The sequence below is a fragment of the Arvicola amphibius genome, chromosome 1 (assembly GCF_903992535.2).
Source record: "Arvicola amphibius chromosome 1, mArvAmp1.2, whole genome shotgun sequence".
Classification (NCBI taxonomy): Eukaryota; Metazoa; Chordata; class Mammalia; order Rodentia; family Cricetidae; genus Arvicola; species Arvicola amphibius.
In genome coordinates this window covers 37,519,483-37,539,852 of record NC_052047.1, presented here as the reverse complement: position 1 = coordinate 37,539,852, position 20,370 = coordinate 37,519,483, and the positions used below count along the sequence as shown (strand labels likewise).

At 41.9% G+C, this 20,370-nt stretch overlaps 1 protein-coding gene across 4 annotated transcripts in view; it reads right to left on the bottom strand.

Moving 5' to 3' along the window:
• Tmem156 (transmembrane protein 156) overlaps positions 1-18,188 on the bottom strand; it is a 62,563-nt gene extending 44,375 nt beyond the window's left edge. For all 4 annotated transcript variants that reach the window (XR_005285071.1, XM_042054967.1, XM_038326924.1 and 1 more), the window contains exons 1-3: positions 18,052-18,188; positions 5,302-5,571; positions 807-1,064 (exon numbers count right to left, since the gene is read on the bottom strand). Coding sequence is in view for 3 of the 4 variants with exons in the window: in XM_042054967.1 (XP_041910901.1) it covers positions 807-1,064; positions 5,302-5,571; positions 18,052-18,139 (616 nt within the window). In the remaining variant the exon portion in view is untranslated. The remainder of the gene's footprint in view (positions 1-806; positions 1,065-5,301; positions 5,572-18,051) is intronic.
• Between the last annotated feature and the right edge of the window lie 2,182 nt (positions 18,189-20,370).

The following is a 20,370-nucleotide window of genomic DNA, read 5'->3' as shown; positions in this document are numbered from 1 at the left end:
TATATGACAGGCATAATTTAAAACTATTAACCACCTTTAAAATGATTAAGCTTTAGTAAAGCATTCTAAAGTGATGGAGAAAGTATCCATCTTTTTAGAGTACCAAATGCCTAGCAAACAGTTCTGTCATAGCATCTGCAGCTCCGAGGGTGAGGGGGGAGCATTTGTTTCTGTGTGATTCTTTTCTCTGGTTTTATGTTCATCTGACTCCTGGCCCCCATCTGGGCATGGTGCTTGATATACAGAAGGTACTCACTAAATGAATATATTATAAAATGCTCTAATAATACATTTTATGGGTGAGGTGGGAGCACACCGCTTAGCAGAAAATATTAACTGTGGGGTTCAGAACAGGGTGCAAGGAACTTAATCAGCCTTGAAGAGAATTTAAATGTCTCAGATTCTTTCTCCTCAGAATCAGCCAGTCACAGACACACACACACACACACACACACACACACACACACACACCGAACTTAATCTTTAAGAGAACTCCCCCCTCTGGGTACTGAGGACTGGTGACTTTCCATTAAGCACAGGCAGGCTCAGTTACCCTAGGGTAGAGGACCTTAGTGGCCCTCAAATCACAAACCCAGACATACCACCTCTGTCTCAGGTTATGGCTGAGTCCCATAAAAACACACTTTAAAAGACAAACAGATAAAAAGATCAATATTTGGGGGCAGTATTATTTCCATAATGAAATTTTCAGCTATTTGACTTCTGGTGAATTTCATAACCCCTTGTTAATTTTATGCATGGATACCCAACTTCTCTGTCTCCCTCTCCTTTCCTTTCAAACTTACATTTCACATCTATTGCTAGGTGCAAGGAAACATGAGTACAATTACTCGTGTTTTCCATAATTCCACAAGTGTGGTTTAGAGAATCTCCCCTGGGTGGATCTTCTACACCTGTGGGTTTCCCAGGGTGGGCTTCAGGGGTACAGGTAGCGTTGTATTCCTTCATAGGGTCCACTAGGAGAGCCACGGTGACATTATAGTGCTGGCAGGGTGAGTAAAAGTCATTCGCTTTCACTTCCATTGATCCTGTCGTGATGAGACCTAGAAAGAGATTAAGAAAGGGTATTTTCAGAGTGGTAGTATTTAGTAAGAAGGCGCAATTCAGAGCTGAGTCTCACTGGGCGTAACAGTGCACACCTGTAACCCGCAGGATGCTGAGGCAAGACTTACAGGTTGGAGGAACATGAATGTCATGTAGTTAGTACCAAGTCTCACAGAGGTACACAGCAAGACCCTGTCTCAAAAAAGAAAATATAACCAAACAAACAAAGTCTTAAATCTCTTTTCTTCAAAACAAAATAGAAAACAAAGTTATGTACACTACAATTAATTATCAAGGTGATTTTTTAAAAAAAAAGTTGTGAAAATGATAGAAGTAAGATTAACATAGGATTGGAACCTCCCAGAGAACACGCAGATATTTCCATGAATATCTGTTCCTGATGTGGGACAGATCAAATTGTTCAAAATGTTCACAGTGTTTTCCACTCCACGCAGCCCATGCTTTCTACAGATATAACAAAGTACTATAAACTGGGTGGCCTAATGAACAGAATTTTTTCTCATACTTCTTTTTCTTTTTAAAAATTTAATGTGCATGGACGTTTTTACCTTTGTGTGTGCATGTGTGTGTACCATGTGCACACCTGGTACCCATGGGAGCCAGAAGAAGGTGTTGGATCCCCTGGGCCTGGAGTTATAATTGGTTGTGAGCAGCCGTGTGGGTGCTGGGAATTGAGCCCAGGTTTTCTGGAAGAGCAGTCGGTGCTCTTAACTGCTGAGCCAGCTTTCCAGCCCATCTCTAGCCCATAGACCTAAGGCTGGAAGTGAAAGATTAAAGTGTGAGGAGGCTTGGCTCCTTCAGGACTGCAAAGAGGACTGCACTTGTTCCTCTCTTCTGGAGGTTGGCAGCAATCGCTGGCTTTCATTGATTCATGGAAGCGCAACCTTGATCTCTTTCTTCATCCACACGTGGCATTTTTCCCGATGAGTCTGTTTCTCTGTGTCCACATATCTGCATGGTGTGTGCACAGGTAAACTGGTGTGTGTGTCCATGAGTGCTTGTCCATGTGGAGGGAGAAGTGAACCATGTTATTCTGTGGGAACTGTGTGCTGTTGAGATGTGGTCTCTCATTGGAACCTGGGGCTTGCTGATTGGCTAAAACAGATGGTCATTAAACCCCAGGGATCCTTCTGTCTCTACCTCCTTATTGCTGAAATTACAAGGTGTGTCACATAGACAACTTTTCTCTCTGGTTCTGAGTATCTAACTAGGGTCTTCATGCTTGCCTCGTGAGTACTTAAAGGATAAGGATGTCAGTCATCCTGGACTAGGTTCCAGGCTGACATCTTAAAAGCATATCTAGGATGATCTTATTCCACATAATGTCAGAGTCTCATGTGTTGATGATTAAGACTTCCCCGCATTAAAATTTGAGTGGACACCATTCAGTTACCCCAAAACTTTACCAACCTCCCGCAAATAGGGGGAAATAACTCCCTCCCCACAGAGTCTTGGAGAGTTAGATAGGCGGCTGAGCCGTGGGGATATAAATGAAACACATTGTCTTCTATATCAAAGGTTTAGCCGAGCCCTGTCTTTAAAGAACTTGGTAAAGACACCACCCCGCAGAAATCCCTCCCTAGTCAGCAGTCTTCTAAGATCAAAGTCAGTACTCAGCGTTCCATCCTGTTCTCAGTCTTTCAAGTGTATTGCTTACGTTAGCCAGAAGCATGAGAATGTGAGGCTGAGCTCTGGCCACTCAGAGTGAGGCGCAGGATCCCTTGCAGCTAGAAATAAAAACCCAGTGGGACCCCTGCGGGGCTCGCTTGCTTGGGTAAGGCTGGCTGCGCCCCCTTCTGCTGAAGCGAGCCTTTCTGTCTTTCTGCAATACTTTGGATTGTGCGCTCATTTTCTCAAGACCCCAGACCCAATCCTAACATAGTCAAATGCGGAAAAATGGCATTACATGATCAGACAGGAAAAGGTGGTGCAATTCCACTTTGTCCTCTAGAGTCACCAAGAAAAGGCCCAACGTATGGCTTGCTGCAAGGAAGTCCTCGGTGAATATGAATGGAAAGACAATATAAGAGAATCCATCAGCAGACTGAGAAGGCAGCCCCCAGAATGGGAGAAAATGTTCACAGACTATAACTGAGAAAAGTTAATATCCAGGATATGTAAGGGATTCTGGCAAGGAAGGAAGAACAAAGAGAAGAACAGACAACCAGTTTTAAAATGGGCAGATGCCAGGTTAGGGGTAGTACCTACTGTCTCAGCTACGCGGGAGGCTGAGGCAGGAGGACCACTGGAGTTCAAACCCATCTTGGGTAGAATAAGAAAACCATGTTTCAAAACAAACCTGCGCTAAGAACTGGAACAGATAGTTACATCTGTTCAAAGACCTATATCCATAAAAGAGCTACAGAGGACCAATGGCCATATGGTAACACTCTCAGCAGCACTTGTCACCATGGAAATGCAAGTCAGCACCGCAGTCAGACACGATCTGACCCCTGTGAGTGTGTTGAAAAGTGTGGGGAATTTGGAAACCTTGTACTGATAGTGGGTAAAACGACCCATTCAGTTTGGGAAATAATAAGTTCCTCCAAAAAATGAACAATCCAAACACCATTGACTCTAACAAGCACACTCTCTGACACGTATCCGAAAAAGGGACCTCGAAGACGTATTTGTATTCCCTCAGTCACAATGACTGAAAGGGAAGCCACCTGAATGCCCACTGAGACAAATGCATAAAGAAAAAGTGGGAACTGGAGAGATGGCTCAGCAGTCAAGAGCACCGGCTGCTCTTGCAGAGGACCCAGGTTCAGTTCCCAGCACCCACATGGCAGCTCACAACTGTCTGTACCTCCAGTTCCAGGGGATCCAGTGCCCTCTTGCAGCCTCTGTGGGTACTGCATGCCTGGGGTGCACAGATAAAAGCAAAACATTTACACACAAAAAATAAATAAAAATAAAAAAAAAAATTCAAGCAAAAGATCTTCACTCTTCCTAGGTGACTATGTGAAGAGAGAGGACCTCAGCTGCCCCCAGCTGCCCCTGGTTCCTCTGGTTGCTGCACCCACTCACTAACTGCAATAGTATGAAACACCCCAAGCCAGAAAAGTTCACCTGCACCCATTCCATCCAGAGGAGGTTGAGGAAGGGAGGGCGAGGGGGAGCAGGAGGTGTGGGTGGGGGAGAGAACAACAATGAAGAAGAGCAGAGAAAGGGGAGGGAAAAGAGAAGAGAAAGGAAGAGGAGGTGACTGCATTTCAAGCCACTGTCCACGGGGTGATTTGTTATGCAGACAGAGTGACTATACCACCCACTGTGGGCTGGGCTTGCAACATGAATTAGTAACTAAGAAAATGTCTCACTGACATGGCCACAGGTCAACCGGATCTGGGCAATTATTCAGTTGAGGTTCCCTCTCCCCATGTGACTAGGTTTATATCAAGTTGATAGCTGAAGCTATGATGACCTGCAGTGCCCCATTAGTGCCCATATATATTCTTTTGTATGTTCCTTCCCTCAATCAACAAATATTTATTAAGTACCTGTTATGATTTATGTCAGACATGATGCTGAAGGAAGGGATATAATAAACAAAGACAAAGACGTTGCCCTCAAGAGGCCCACTGAAGAGCCAGATAAAATGCCAACTCATGCTCAGTGGGTGAACGCTTAGAACTGCTTTTTAAACAATCATTACCTTTGAGAGAGCATCCGGCTAACCTTTCAGCTAGCAAGCACCTGTGAATTACACTGGCATTCTGATGAGATTTCACAAACGAGTATTTTGTCTTCAATAAACTAAACTCAAATGGATCAACATTACAAAGTCCTGTGAAATCTTTCATCAAAAGCCACACCACTGAGAGTTTCAATGCTACTAGATGTTAAAATGGAATGCTTGTGTGTGCGAGTGAGGGAAGGGGATGGATATGCACAGTATATTGGGGCATGCGCAGGCAGATGAAGGGCGGAAGACAAGCTTGGGTGTCATTCCTCAGGGGCCTTTTGCCTTCTGTCCGAGGCAGGGTCTTTAATGGACCTTCACCACGTAGCCTTGGCTGTCTGGCCAGTGAGCTTCCAGAGATCTGCTTGTCTCTCTCTACCTCACTCCTCGGTGTCTCTGGGATGACAAGCTGGCTCACCAGCGGTGCTTTAACAACTGAGCTAGCTCTCCAGCCCTAGGGTGCTTTTTTTTTTTCCTTTCCAGAATGACTTAATTTAGACTTGGCAAATGTGACTCTATTCCTTTGTGTTTACCTTTTGATGTTTGTTCCTGAGAAATGAAATCCACATCTCCTTTGGATTCGCAGACCAAACACAAGGAGCACATCGGAAATCCATTCGTGATGCCTTGGCAACTCTCAGTGAAGCTTTGGACACTGGAGTGGTTTGGAAAGAGTCCCATAACAGTCTGTGTTTCCTCTGCCGGGCGCAGGAAAGTCACAGAAGAAAAATTGAAGGAGGGAAGCGGATAGGTGAGATTGGGTAATAAACACACTTCCCGGCAGGTGAGCTCTCGCGTTCTTTCTGCAAAGAAAGAAAAAAAGCTCTCTTTAGCTGTGGATTTCAAGGTTTTGACATTTAAATAAACACAAAGTAAGCTCGTCATTGTTCAGGTAGATGATAGCCTGTCTCTGACAATGTTTTACTCTCACATGAATTAATATTTACTCCGTAGAAGCATTTTGTTTTTAAACTTGTTAATTTTCAGAGAGCAAACATTCATGTGCAGAAGTGACTAGAAACTCTAGCATTTTAGACATCCTCTGTTCTGGAAAAATTTTAAGGATATGTGTGTGGGGGGGTGTATGTCATGTGTGTGTGTGTGTGTGTGGTGTATGTCATGTGTGTGTCTGTGGAGGCCAGAAGAATGCATAGGAAGCCCTGAAACAGTTAGAGGATCCTGACATGGGCACTAGGAACTGAACTTGGGTCCACCGCAAGAACAGTAAGCACTTATAGACATCGTCCAATCTCAACAGCCACTGGAAAAAAACTTAACAGATAAGTCTTTCTGAATCTATCTTTTTTTTATAATAGTCAATTGCATGGATCTGAAAGATATCAAAATTTGGATAGTGGTTCTGTGTCTCCAAAGTCTGCTAGAGCAGTACCACAATCTTGGCCATTGAAAATTGTGGAGGCCCCCCCCAAAAAAAATGTGAGCCTATTTCCACCTGGACCAAGGGTCAGAGAGTTGGAACTTACCTCTATTCCTTCAAGGCTACTGTGTTTCTACCTCAAACAAAGGTCTCGCCTAGATTCAGAGCAGAGAGTTTTGTGCTCTCAAGGTTATTATCAATAAGTGTGGCTAATAGCCAGACTTTTTATTTCAGAAATAGAGAAGTAGATATGTTTCTACCTTAAACAAAAGTCTAAGGATCCAACTAAGGTTCCAGTTCCCTTAAGGAGATAACATTGGATTCCACCCAGAGAGTGGTTTGCCTACAGAACGTTTTGGTCTAGGGTGTGAGTGTGACTTGTCCTGTCCTAGCAACAGAATGTTTAACTATGGACGTAGCTTGCGACCTTCAACTGGTCTGTTCATTTCCTTGTATCATGTTAATGCAGTTTTTTATCTTGCTCCTACCTCTTAGGGTCAGGGTATTTTAAGCAATTGGAAATTAAATGTGGGCGATTTCAGTATTCACTGGAACTCCCTCCAGGTACTATTCTATGTTTTCCTGTTTTATTATTTTTGCATCTTCCTACTTTTTACTTATATTCCTAATCCCCATGTCCCTACCCTATCAAGTGGTATTTTTGTTGAGGCTGGTCCCCAACAAAAAAACAAGAAAAGCTCTCTCCTGGTTTGGGAGGCCAGAAGTTCAGTGTTAATGTCAATAGTCCGAAATCCTGAAGTCTACAGGCTTTGAAGAATCTAGAAGTTTTCTTCTTGATCCTCTTCTAACTTCCGGTAGTTGCCCGCATGCCTTGGTTTATGGCCCATTACTGTCTCTGTAGTCACAGTGCTTTCTCCTCTGTATCCCTGCCTTCTTCCCTCCTAGCTCTGTCAAAGCTCCCTTTGACTCTGTGTATCAGTCAGGGTTTTCCAGAAAAAAAAAAAAAACAGAACTGATAGAGTGTCACTTATAAAATGGCTATACATACCTACACACACACACACACACACACACACACAGAATGACTATATATGTGTACGTATATTACACATGCATGCATATAGGATTTATTAGAGGATCACTAATCCTCTAATCTAGTGGTCCAGCTAGTCCAACAATGTTTACTATTGGGTTCAAGAATCCAGCAGTTGTTCAGTCTACAAGGCTGAATGTCTCAGATGCTCTTCAGTATATGTCAGAATCCCCAAAAAAGTAGGTTCTAATGCCAGTGAAGGAATATATTTGTCAGTAAGAGTAGGAGTAAAAGGCAAAGAGAGCAAGCTTCCCTCTTTCATGTCCTTTATATTGGCTGCCACCAAAGGGTATGTCTGGATTTAAGATGGATCTTCCCACCCCAGAAGGTCCAGATTTAGGATGGTTTTTCCCTTAATTTTTTTCAATCAGGAAAAATCCCTCATAGGTATACCCAGTGGCTTAGGTTTTTGGTTCATTTCAGAAGTAGTCAACTTGACAACTAAGAACAGCCATCACCGCCTCTGTCTTATCTGGACTTTTGTGATTAAATATCATGCCCACGTGCGTGATTCAAGATATCGCATATCAGGGCTGGAGAGATGGCTCAGTGGTTAAGAGCATTGCCTGCTCTTCCAAAGGTCCTGAGTTCAATTCCCAGCAACCACATGGTGGCTCACAACCATCTGTAATGGGGTCTGGTGCCCTCCTCTGGCCTGGAGGCATACACACAGACAGAATATTGTATATGTAATGAATGAATGAATGAATGAATGAATGAATAAATAAATATTTAAAAAAAAAAAAAGATATCGCATATCAAAGTTGCTATTCACATTTGTAAGCACCCCTGTATCCATATAAGGTAGCATTCGCAGGATCTAACGATTAGCACTTGTTGTCTATTATGTGCCCTACCAGAAAGTCTTTAGAACAGCTGGTTCTCAACCTTCCTAATGCTGTAACCTGAAAGACTTCCGGAGCAGAGAGATTCTCACTCAAGTCTCGGGATAACAGGACCCCCCCCCCCAGGAACTCACGAGAGGCCGTCCTTGCTGCAATCACATGAGGTTTATTGACAGGACAGGAAACAGTGCCCTGGGGCCGAAACTCATTTCCCATGCAGGGCTAGAGAGTTTGACCCTGAGTAGCTGGGAGAAGGGGTATTTAAGGGAAGAAACCATAACCCAGTAATCCAAAGGGGGTAGGGAGGGCATCACTGGAAAATTCCGAAAATACCAGTGATAATCACAAGGGGGTAACTCCCTGTTTCTCAAGATTATAATCTAACTTTATCTTCAGCTAGTTCCTGAAACAGAGTCACTGAACCGGTTAATCTAGATTTTTGGCTCTTCTCTCCCTGCTTAGATTTTTGGCTCTATTTTTTCTGCTAGAGGGGTCTGGATTTATCCAGGTCTTTCAGACCCTTTTATAGATTTGCTCATGTTGTAGTAACCCCAGCCATAAAATTACTTTCATTGCTACTTCATAACAGTACTTTTGCTGCTATAAATGAGTCATAATGCAAACATCTGTGTTTTCTGATGGCCTTAGGTGACCCTTGTGAAAGGGTCGTTGGACCCACAAAAGGGTCGAGACCCACAGATTGAGAACTGTTGTTTAGAATGTTTTGTTCCCAGCCATGGGTGAGCAGTTCCTCTCTGTCACGTACTTTGATATACTTTCTCACCACAGTGAATTGTTTAAATGCAGGTCTTTGGGACTTGAGGGGTGGTTCAGCAGTTAAGAGCTCAATGAAAGAGCTAACTCAACTGGCTGCTCTTCCAGAAAACCTGGATTCAGTTCTCGGCATCCTCATGGTAACTCGCAACCATCTGGAACTCCAGGCCTAGGGCACCTGACACGCTCTTCTGGCCTTGCTGGGTACCAGGCAAGCACATGGTACACATACATACGTGAAGGCAAAACATCCATATACATAAAATAAAGTAAAAATTTCAAAATCTTGAATGTAGTCCTGTGTTCCAGATTAAAAACTTTGAAATGTGGAGAGGCCATACTAATCAGCACCCTCGTGGGAGCGCCCAGCTGTCTGTAGTTCCAGTTCCAGGAGATCCAACGTCCTGACACGGACACACGTGCAGGCGGCAAAACATCAATGTACACAAAATAAAAGTGAATAAATAAATAAGCTTAAATGCACCCTTTGCCTCGGGTTGGGCTTATCTGTGATTTAATCAATATAAGCAAATCCTAGTTCACGGAGTAACTGAGAATTATCATTTAACAGTGATGATCAGTTAACAGGTAGCCCATGCTCCAGTGGTTCTCACACCATCGGCTCATTTTAGACGTGAAGTAACTGACATCAGCCAATCCCACCTTCCTGTGGCGGCTTCACCTTCTCTCTAAAATGTAGGTTAGGATTTCTAGGTGACACAGAGCATCAGGAAACAACAGCTGCACTTTTTAAAGCGATTTCTTCCGGTTCAGCACCTTAGCCAGACTTCCAAGGAAGCCAAACTAGTGACTGATATTAAAGGCATTTTTAATTAGTGAAGCTTATATTTTAATAGTAATCCCATAAGCATTTGATTGCTAGTGATTTGTAACATGATTTAATAAATTAAACGCTCATGTCCTAGCCCTCTATAGTTAAAACTATTTCTCTAAAAATTTACATTTTATGTCCAACTGTGAAGAAATTTCAAAACAGAGTTGTTAATAACCTTTTACTCGGAGAAATCAAATTGTATTTGAATAAATTTTATCATGTGTAATATACTTATAATAAAAATTATAACGAGTTTGTAACTATAATCTAATATTGCCCTCAATAGCAATGTCAGCAGAGGAAGGCAGAAGTGCACCCACTGATGGAACGCTCTCATTTACAGCTTTCTCAATATCACTAAAACACTCGAAAAACACATTTCCTGCCACCTTTCCATCTTGCTCCCTGGCACTTTGATCTTGTGAAATTTCCAGCTTCTTGAATTTATATTGCTATGACACGACCCGGAAAGGAGAGAGAGAAATCTTTCGCTGTCAATATTGCCATCTTCTTATTCAATAAGCCACCAGCCAGGTTTCTAGATTTGGATAGCAGGTTTTTTTTTTTTTTTTTTTTTTTTGTTTTTTCGAGGTTTTTAAATTTCAATTTTAAGTACTTCTACTGGAAAAGGAATAGAGGACACAGCTTTTCTTGGTATAATTTTAAGAACTAAATGGTTCTCCCTAACCACTTTGTCATCTTACGGGCTATATCATCTCCATAAACAAGGGTTTGTGAACTTAACTATAGTATTAATATTCCATTAATATTCCCGGAGTCAGATGTCTGCTTGCCCACTCTGAGAGACGCCAGTGCATCCCAGAATTACTTCAGTACCAAGTCGGCGCCTTCTCTGAGGAAGTATGCAGAACACTAAACTAAGTTAGGAAAACACATTTCGTAAGAGGGTAAATCCACGCCAATTATTTTCTCCTTTTCACAGACAAGCAAACCAGAACACTAAAGGATTGTATTTTCCTCCCTTAACTTTTACTGTACGAAAAAAAAATCACACATATTCGTATAAGATCCTTCACGAAAGATGCTCTCATTAAAGAAAGAAAATAACACCAAGTGGTGGGTGCAATCAGCGGTGGCGTACGCCTTAAATCCCAGCACTCAGGAGGCAGAGGCAGGTGGAGCTCTCTGAGTTCAAGACCACCCTGGTCTACAAGAGAGAGTTCCAGGACAGTCAGGGCTACACAGAGAAACCCTGCTCAAACAATGAAAGAAAATAAGTAAATATTAGTATCACTATCCCCCAATTAAGAAGCAGGCTGCTGCCAACGCCTCCAGAGCATTCGCCCTACCCCTGCACCATGGCTTATTTTGGAAGCATACAAATGTATAGCATTACACCATGCACTCTTCCGTGATTTGATTCTTTCCTTAATATGTTTCTGCCATGTTAGTGTCACACGACTGTAGCTAATTTGTTGGTCTTATGAATGAATATATTACATAATTCATCCATCTTTTTGACAGGGAGCATTTGGGTTGTTTCCATTTTCGGCTGTTCAAAATAATGCTGCCCTGAAGTATAACTTTCACACGTTACCGATAGGAATGCTAAACAGCACAACTACACTGGGGAACTGACTTTCATTTTCTCCTAAGTTAAATATATACTTACCATACGGACCCCAAATTCCACTCCTAGGAAGTTACACACACAAATAAAAACATACCCACGCGATCGGATGCCTCTATTTCAGCTGCACGTGAGTTTTATGGTAGCTTTTGAATGTTCTAAGAGCCCAGGACTGAAAACAATCCACATTTCCAGCCAATGGTGAGTCTAAAAGCAACTCCTGACATATGATGGAATGTCACTCAGTGGCAAAGAGAAGAAACCACAAGTAACAACATGGGTGAATGACATTGGTGTCTCGTTAAATCGAAGGAGCCACACAAGTGCCCGTGCACCACGCGATTCCCTTCCTATGAGATTTAGAAGGATGCACCGTCATGGTTGCTGGTGGAGGGGCTCTTATGGAATAGAGCAACACAGGACCCTTTGGAGAGATGGGAAGTTATGTCTTAATTGTGGTTACAATGTGATAGTTATATTGGTGAGTACAACTGCCACTGTATCTAATCTAATGCGTTCTCTTGTCCCTAGCTGTGTTGATTAACTGGTTAGATTTTTTTGTTTGTTTGATGCAACTCCACTTGCCTATCTTAAAATCTTTGTTCTCTGTGCTTTTGAGGACATTCTAAAAGTCATAACAGGGATGGAACAAATCAAGAATCATTTCTTCTAACAGTCTGACAGTCTTTGATCTTACAAAGCTTTTTTGATGTCGTTGTTTTTACGATGTTTTTAATCTGGTTTGAGTTGGTTACTGTGTGGTGTGATGATGTGGGATTCCCCTCTGTATGCTGTGAACCATATGCTGTGGTAATAAGAGTGTGAGAGCGAGGCCTGCTCGCCACTTGCAATACTCTGAAGAGCAGACCCTGCATCCTACCAGGGCAACACAACAGATCCAGTCCTGTTGGTGGGGGTGTGGGTGAGCCACTCCAGAAACGGTGAGCACGGGACAGCTCCCATTTTCCATCTGATGGGCCAACTCTGCAGCCACCCGGGCCCAGACCCAGAGTTATGCCTTGGCCTGACCCAACATCCACCCATCTACCATCTGCTGGACCATGTGAAGGAACCTGACCCACAGACCCAAAGCTGCTGGATGTCCACAATACAGGGCACCAACAGAATGTCCAGGAAGAGTCCTGGGGGTGGCCAGCATTGAACATGTAGTGGAATCCAGGGGCCTCGAACCAGACCAATGGCTCTTTGCAACGAACACTTGGAAGGACAGTTGTATGTACCAAGGAGTATCCGGCATGATTGCTTGAGTCTCACGACAGCTTCCATGATGAGATTTTTAATTCGTTCCCCCAACCTTTTTAAATTTTTCTCCTTTATTTTCTTCATTTTTTTCTCTTGAATTTTTTTTTTATTGGGGGGAGGTGGTACAGGGGCAGAAAGCAGATGTGGAAGGGTCAGGGAATGAATGGCATCAAGATACATGATGTAAAAAACACATAGAATAAAAACATTTTATTAATAAAAAAAGAAATCATGCCGAGAAAAATAACATATGCTCAGAATGCCGCATTTCTATCATAGAGACTCTAGATTCTAATACGTATATGTATGGGACATGACGCTACAAGGAGACTACGTGAGGCGGCACACAGAAGTCTAAAGGGTGATGGGAGGAACAGGTGACATTAAGAGGGAAGGACAAGAACAGTGGGCAGAGGAGTGAAAAGAGGTAAAAGCATAGTATTGTGGTTACATGTATAAATAAAAACAGTTTTTAAAGAAAATGTCATGATTTTCTACAAAAACAACAGAAATAGGCATTTGCCATCCAACTGCCCCAGGAGACAGACAGCTAGAAGCATTCCAAGCAAAGGTTGCTGGCGTCACAACTTCATAGCTCAGCCAGCAAAGCCAAGTTTTCAGAAACGATGGACACATTTGGCTTCGGCACCTTGGTTAGCACGTGTTGCCGAAAATGTAGAACAGTAGCATGCCCTCTTGTAGCACCTTAAACCACAGGGATGCAGAAAGCCCGGCAATGGCAGGACAAAACCAGCTTCTCCCTCCAGTCTGCCCTTCTTTATGGAGAGTCTCAGACTAGGGTATCTTGAGAGTAATGCTTCACCATGACTGAGGGGTGTGTGTGTGTGTGTGTGTGTGTGTGTGTGTGTGTGTGCGCGCAGTCACGCATAATGAAGATCGAACCTAGAGCCTCATACATGCCAAACACATGCTCTACCACTGAACTATATTCCCAGTCGTTGAGTTGAAATATTGAATAAGTTAGAAATGAATTACATGTAAAAATATTTAGCCCAGTACCTGATGTATGTAAATGCATACATCTGTTAAAATGTTTACAAATTTTGAGCCAAAGGTCTAGGAAGATGACTTGGTCATTAAAGTGCTTTCCATATAAGCATGAGGACCTGACTTTGGGTAGCCAGCACACTCATAAAAACCAGGCATGGTGGTACTCATCTGTAACCCTAGGGTTGGAGGTTGGAAACAGTATTCCTAGAGATTACTAGAAAATCAACCAAGTCAATTCATAAGCTCAGGTTTAGTGACAGGTCCTGTCTGAAATAGTTATGGTAGAGAGGACATGTCTGGCATCCACAGACACCACACACACACACACACACACACACACACACACACACACACGCTTTAAATTGTGAGCCAGATGCAATAGTGAACACCTGTTGTCTCAACACTTGGGAGGCTTAAGTGGGAGAATTAATTGCGCCTAAGAATTTGAGAGTATCCTGGGCAACACAGTGAGACCTCTGCCAGCTCAAAATTTAAATAGGCATAGATCCTAAGCCTTACTGGGGAATAACTGATTCGATTTTTATGAAGAAGTCAATAAGAAGAAAATAAAGCTCCCAGCCTGAGAGCAAGGGTGGTATTTCATCCGTTGCAGCCCCCTCCACACACTGCCTCTAATAACAGAGACATAAATATAGTGAAGACGCTAGGGACTTGAGGGTTTGTCCTGTAATGCACAAGTAAAGGTCCTTGTTATATTACCACTTCCACCAGAAAGTGTAACTCGGAAGAGAAAACGAAAGCAGGTGCACTTTTTATGCAAGTTTGTCTCGTCAAAGTAAGCGACGTCCAAACCGCTGGACGAAGTGAGGCTGGCAGAGTCTTCATCTGCCCTGCTCTTGTCCTGTTTTCTGTAATTCTCTGCTAGGCCCCGCTGCATCAGCTCTCATAAAGCTTTGAGATACTGATAGGAGAGCATTTTACTTGAAAATCAATAGGAATCATGGCTTCTCTTTGAAAGCGCTTCTGCAGGCACGAAGAATCGTGGGGGATTATTTGAACTCTGCCAAGTTATTATTTTTCTTGGCAACTGGAAACAGAAGAAACCTCTTCTCAGCGCAGGCCTGGAAACAACGTGAAAGTTCCCATAACACCCTTTTACAACCCGTTTTACTCTTTATGGGGTTGTACTTAATTGCTTGACAGCTGGTTCTCTTCACGAATGAAGACTCCGGAGGAGTCTGCCTTTCCTTTAGGTAGCCTCACCTTTCCAGCATAGGAGACACTGTGGCTAAGTGCAAGAATCAAGAATCAGATAGATGGTTGTGAGCTGCTTTGTGGGTGCTGAAAATTGAACCCAGGGCCTCTGGAGGACTTATGCTTTTAAGCATTGAGCCATCTCTCCAGTTCTCTTCCCCAGGCTCTCTCTTAAATGTTCCATCCAAGCAAAGCAGACCGGTGATGATGTAGTTGGGAGCAAACTTGTTTCCTCACTTGTAAGAAACGGAATCAAAATATTCTCTTCCCTAACTGCATTTCCATTCTCTACCCTCTCGGTTTAAGAGGGTCAAAATGGTCATCAACTGCTGTGTGCTGGCTGCCTTGTGAACTAACTGGGGGTTTCAGAACATTGCTGGAGAACAGGTTATCCTGCCAAGGCAACCTGTTAAGTGGCAAGCAATATTTAAGAAGCTCTCATTCTTATTAAACCAAATAACCAATGCTACGTAATTGTAACAACTGAAGATTTCTATTAACAATTATTCCAATACTTGGATGCATTTTTGACAACATATGATCAGATATGGTGCTGTATTTCCAACTTGGAGCATTAGACAATTATTGTTTTGAAATCAAATATATTAAACCTCATGTGCACTATTCCACATTGAGATTCCTTCTGAGTTCATGGTAAAGACAGGGTATCAGTGAGAAATTCATAAGTTAAATCCTTTTGTTATATTTATTCTAGAAATTAAAGTGAATAAAGTAATACAATATGAAGAAAGTACATACGTACCTAACAGGCTAAGATTAGCCTTGAGAATCGCACAATTCGTTTTTCTTCTTTAAGAATAATCTCACTTCATCATCTAAATAATTGTACCAAATTCTTTATGATATGCAATGATTGACCATTCAATTCATTTCATAAGATAACTCATATTGGTATTAAAAACTAATATCAATGGTCAGGGGTAGTGGTGTACACCTTTAATCCCAGCATTTGGGAGTCAGACACAGCCAGATCTCTGTGAGTTTGAGGCCAGACTCGTTTACATAGCAAGTTCTAGGAAGGCCAAGACTACATAGAAAGACCCTGTCCCGAACTAACAGGAGATCACCAAGACCAGTTGGAATGGGACTGATGGAACATGTTATCAAACCGGACTCTTTGAATGTGGCTGACGGTGGAGGCTGACTGAGAAGCCAAGGACAATGGCACTGGGCTTTGATTCTACAGCATGGACGGGCTCTGTGTGAGCCTTGTCAGTTTGGATGCTCACCTTCCTGAACCTGGGGGGAGTTGGGAGGACCTTGGACTTAATATAGTGTAGGGAACCCTGAAGGCTCTTTGGCCTGGAAAGGGAGGAAGTGGGGGTATGGGTGGAGGAGAGGGGAGGGAAGTAGAAGGAGGGAAGGAGATGGAAATTTTTAATAAAAAAAATGAAAAAAAAAGAAAAACCCTGTCCCAAACAAAACAACACAAAATTAAGGAACAAAATAACTACATTCATATCTCCTCAATATAAGGATACATCTGTTAAAGTTATAGTAATAATCCCAATGGCCCATAGACCAGTATAAAGCACAGTTACTACACTTTCGCACATGTGAAACAGTTTCCCGAATAACCAGCATTTTGTTTGCGGTGGGTTTAAGCAAGACTCCTGCCAGCACTGAAGGACATCAGAAGACAATGGTTTACAAACATTTCCACAATAAGGATACAAATAAGGAAACAAAATATCTAAACAATTTCATCATCATAAGACCAGGAAACAGAAGTAGCTCTTTCCAGTTTGGGAAGGCAGCAAAAGCAACAGTGGCAGCTGAGAGAACAGACATCAGCCACCCCACGTCAACATGGAGAACAGACACTGTCAGGCCCAGGAAGTTCAGCTGACATGGATTCTGCAAAAACTCTTCTGTTTACAAATTCAAAGGCACCCCTAGTGCTCCACTCCAAGGCCCCCTTCGCCCCCTCCTCCCCCCACACACATGTTGCTCTCTGACTTTCTTTGCTCCGTGCTGGATTTTGCTGTCACACTCCAACACAAACTGAAAGTCAAAAGCACACCTCCTCTGTCCTCCACACAAAGCTCCTAGAGTTACCACCTCTCACAGAACACTCCAGCAAAGCAGGCAGTGAGTGCCAGTTTCCTGATTTTCACAAGATGCAAACTCATTTTGCAAAGCAATAGGTATATAAACACAGAGAAGGCCTGGCTTAGATAACTACTAAACGTGATTTTACTCTCCGCCCAAAATATCTTAAAAACAGGTTTTCTTTATTGTGTTTTCTTTAGGATACATTTTCAGCCAATGAAAATAAGCATTAAAAATATGCACTATGCTTGCTTAATCTGGGCAATATAAAAAAGTCAAACCAAAAGAAAAAAATTCTAAATTCAATCATTCTTAAAATTGCAGTCACAGTGTTTATTTAGCAAAAATATTTTTATCTGGCTACTTAGCATCATTTAATATGCAACATTAAATAATCATTGCAGTATGTCATCAAATATAATTAGCAAAAGTATTTTTATCTGAATACTTAGCTTTGCATATATGCAATAATAAATATTCATTGCAGCAAGCTATCAAATATAAGTTTTTCTCTAGTTTTAATAAAGTTATAGATTTTTATTTAGTAATAAAACATTTTCTTTTTTTCTTTTTCTTCTTATTAAATGCTGAGGAGCACAATTATCACTTAAGCATCCACAATAGCATACTTTCCAATCTTTTAATGACACATAAATAGTTTAAATCCCTCGTCTTTGCTTCTGCATCCTGACGTTTCAGCAGCCGTGCAAGAGTTCTTTAAAGGGCTCTCAGAGTTGCCCTGTCCCCAGTGCTCACAAACACACATGGAACTGCTTGTATTTGACTGATCTGCTTTTAATTGTATATTAAAAATAGTAAAATTACTACCATTTTTTTCAAAATTACCAGTAAATTAATTGCATCAACTTGTGATCAAATGAATTCGATCATCCTAAAATGAGTGTTATTTTCCTTAGTAAATACTTCCAGAATGTAAAAACAGACAAACAACTTTTCCAAAGAAGAAAACAGTTTCAAAGAATAAACTCATGTAACGGTATTATCTTAAATCCTATATCTGGAATCTAAATGCAGATTTTAAATTTCTCTTTTCATTTCCTATTGTAACCATAACTAAGTCCTAAGGTCACTGTGCTAGACAACAGGCAACTAAAATTGGGGTCTAACTTTAAAGTATTTCAGACATTGAATTTCAGCTCACGCAGCGTACACCCAAAAAGATCTTGTCTGCCACCATGGCTCTAAAGTAAGAAAGGAGAGCTCGATTGTGACAATTTACTTACCTTTCGGAGTCTTGAAAAATTCTGGCAAGACTAAAATGAATGTGACCACGATTGCCACAAATAATTTAAGAAAAGCTGTTTCTGTCATGTCTACTCACATGACACAGTCGTGTCTCCATCCAATAGCTTGATATTATCTTGCTTCCTGCTTCGAGTTTCATCTCTGTTCTACTTCAAGTTCCTGAGATTGAGATTCACCTCACACTCACTTCCGTTTGGGTCAGACTTAAAAAAAAAAAAAAAAAAAAATAGGTACCCGGAAGTGAGTGAGAGACTTCTTTATTTTGAGTCACTTTGCCTAATAAAGCCACCCTCTAACAAGCACTTTTGAACTATCTGCTAAACAAGGAAAACAAGTAAACGATCTTAAGAAGCCAAGGGGTCTGGCTTCAGCCAAATTTGAAGCTGTTTTGCATGTTTACCAGTGTGTAAGGATAAATGGAAGCCTGCAACATAATAACCAAAAATAAAAGGACGAATGTCAGTGGGGTCCAGGTTTCTGAACCCCATTCGCTGGCTGACTTATTCAATGATAGCTGATCTCTCAGAAATGCCGGGTGCCGTGCTGGAGGCTGGTGTTTGGAAGACAGTAAACAGTTCAAGATATGAGCATAAACCAAAGGCTTATGAAAATGTGGGGTTCTTCTTTACTGTCGTCTCTGCAAGGGGTTAGAATGTAACTTGTTATGTCTATAAACACTGTTTACTACCACACAGTCAACATTTCTATTCTCTTTGCTGAATAAACTCTTTCATTGGGATAATCCCGGAGAAAGAAAATAGTTTACTTTAGCATGCAAATGCAGGATAGGGAAAATCGTGATGAATAAATACGTGCAAGAGAATGATTTTACTTAGACAATGCGTATAGCTAGCATTTCCATTGTTATCCGTCCAGCTCATTAAAATAAAAATGTATCAAATATTTCCAATCATTTTCTCCCTGCTTGGTTCCTATAGCCCCGTAACCATGATTGACGTGTGCGGTGTGCTTAGGGGATTTTAAGACCTAAGCAGTAGAAATAGGAGCAGACTTCTCAAGTGCAAACTTTAAGAACAGCATCAAGGGTTAATACGTGAGCACTAGCTGGTAGGAAGTTTCCAATTAAATACCAGCTCGAGCCGGGCAGCGGTGGCGCACGCCTTTAATCCCAGCACTCGGGAGGCAGAGGCAGGCGGATCTCTGTGAGTTCGAGACCAGCCTGGTCTACAAGAGCTAGCTCCAGGATAGGCTCCAAAGCTACAGAGAAACCCTGTCTCGAAAAACCAAAAAAAATATAAAAAAATAAAAATAAATACCAGCTCGATTCCTCAGTACAAAGTAAATGTCTTCTTCAGCAACAGGGTCTTACTGTCGAGTTGTGGAGGATAACCAATAGCATTAACAATAGCTTGTCGTGTTTGTGGGGTCTATGGGATCCCTTTGGCCACTAATTTGAAAGATGTAACTCGTTCCTGGTACTGGGGATTTGATGAGGTAACAAATGATGCCCAGTTGAGGTACTGGTCCCCGTGCAGTGATATGCTAGCTCCTCTTAGACTCCTTGTATATGCATATATATCTTAGGACGTTTCTACAGCACTAAGTTTACAGGTGACTTTTTCAAAGGTCTTTACAGTTAGCTGTCCTTGCCCCATCCCTCCTTTCCCTGCCCTCCCAGCCCTGCCCCTTTATCCCTCCTATTCGAGTTTCCCCTTCATCCCTTTAGAGCACTGTATTCCATTTCCCCTTCCTTGGATATCTTAATGTCTATCCTTTCCCTTATAAATTTTGTAGTGTTATCTTGGTTCACTCAGCAATTCTTATATCCATATAAAATTATTGATTTAATGACTTTCTTTGTTGTAATATTTCTGCCAGGTCTGTATTAGTCACTTTCTGTCACTGTGTCAAAATATCTGAATAAAATGCCTTAAGGGAAGAAAGCTTATTTGGGCTTATGTATTGGGATGTTTCAGTGCGTGGTCATGTGACTCATTGCTGTTGGGCCTATGCATGGTGAGGCAAAATGTGGGAAACACGGTAGAACAGAGTGGCTTCCCTCATGGCAGACAGGATGCACAGGAACAAGGAACGGGACAAAAATACATCCATTAAGAGCATTCCGCTGGCAATTTATTTCCTACTAGAACCCACTTAATAATCCATTCAGTAAGAATTCCATGGATTAATCTATTGATTAAATCAGAGCTTGTATGGTTCATTGATTTGTCAAAAAAAAAAAAAACTTTCAGCTGGCAGCCAAGCCTTAAACATATGAACCTTCATGAAGCATTTTTAGAATCAGAATCAAACCATTCTGACACAATACAAAATGA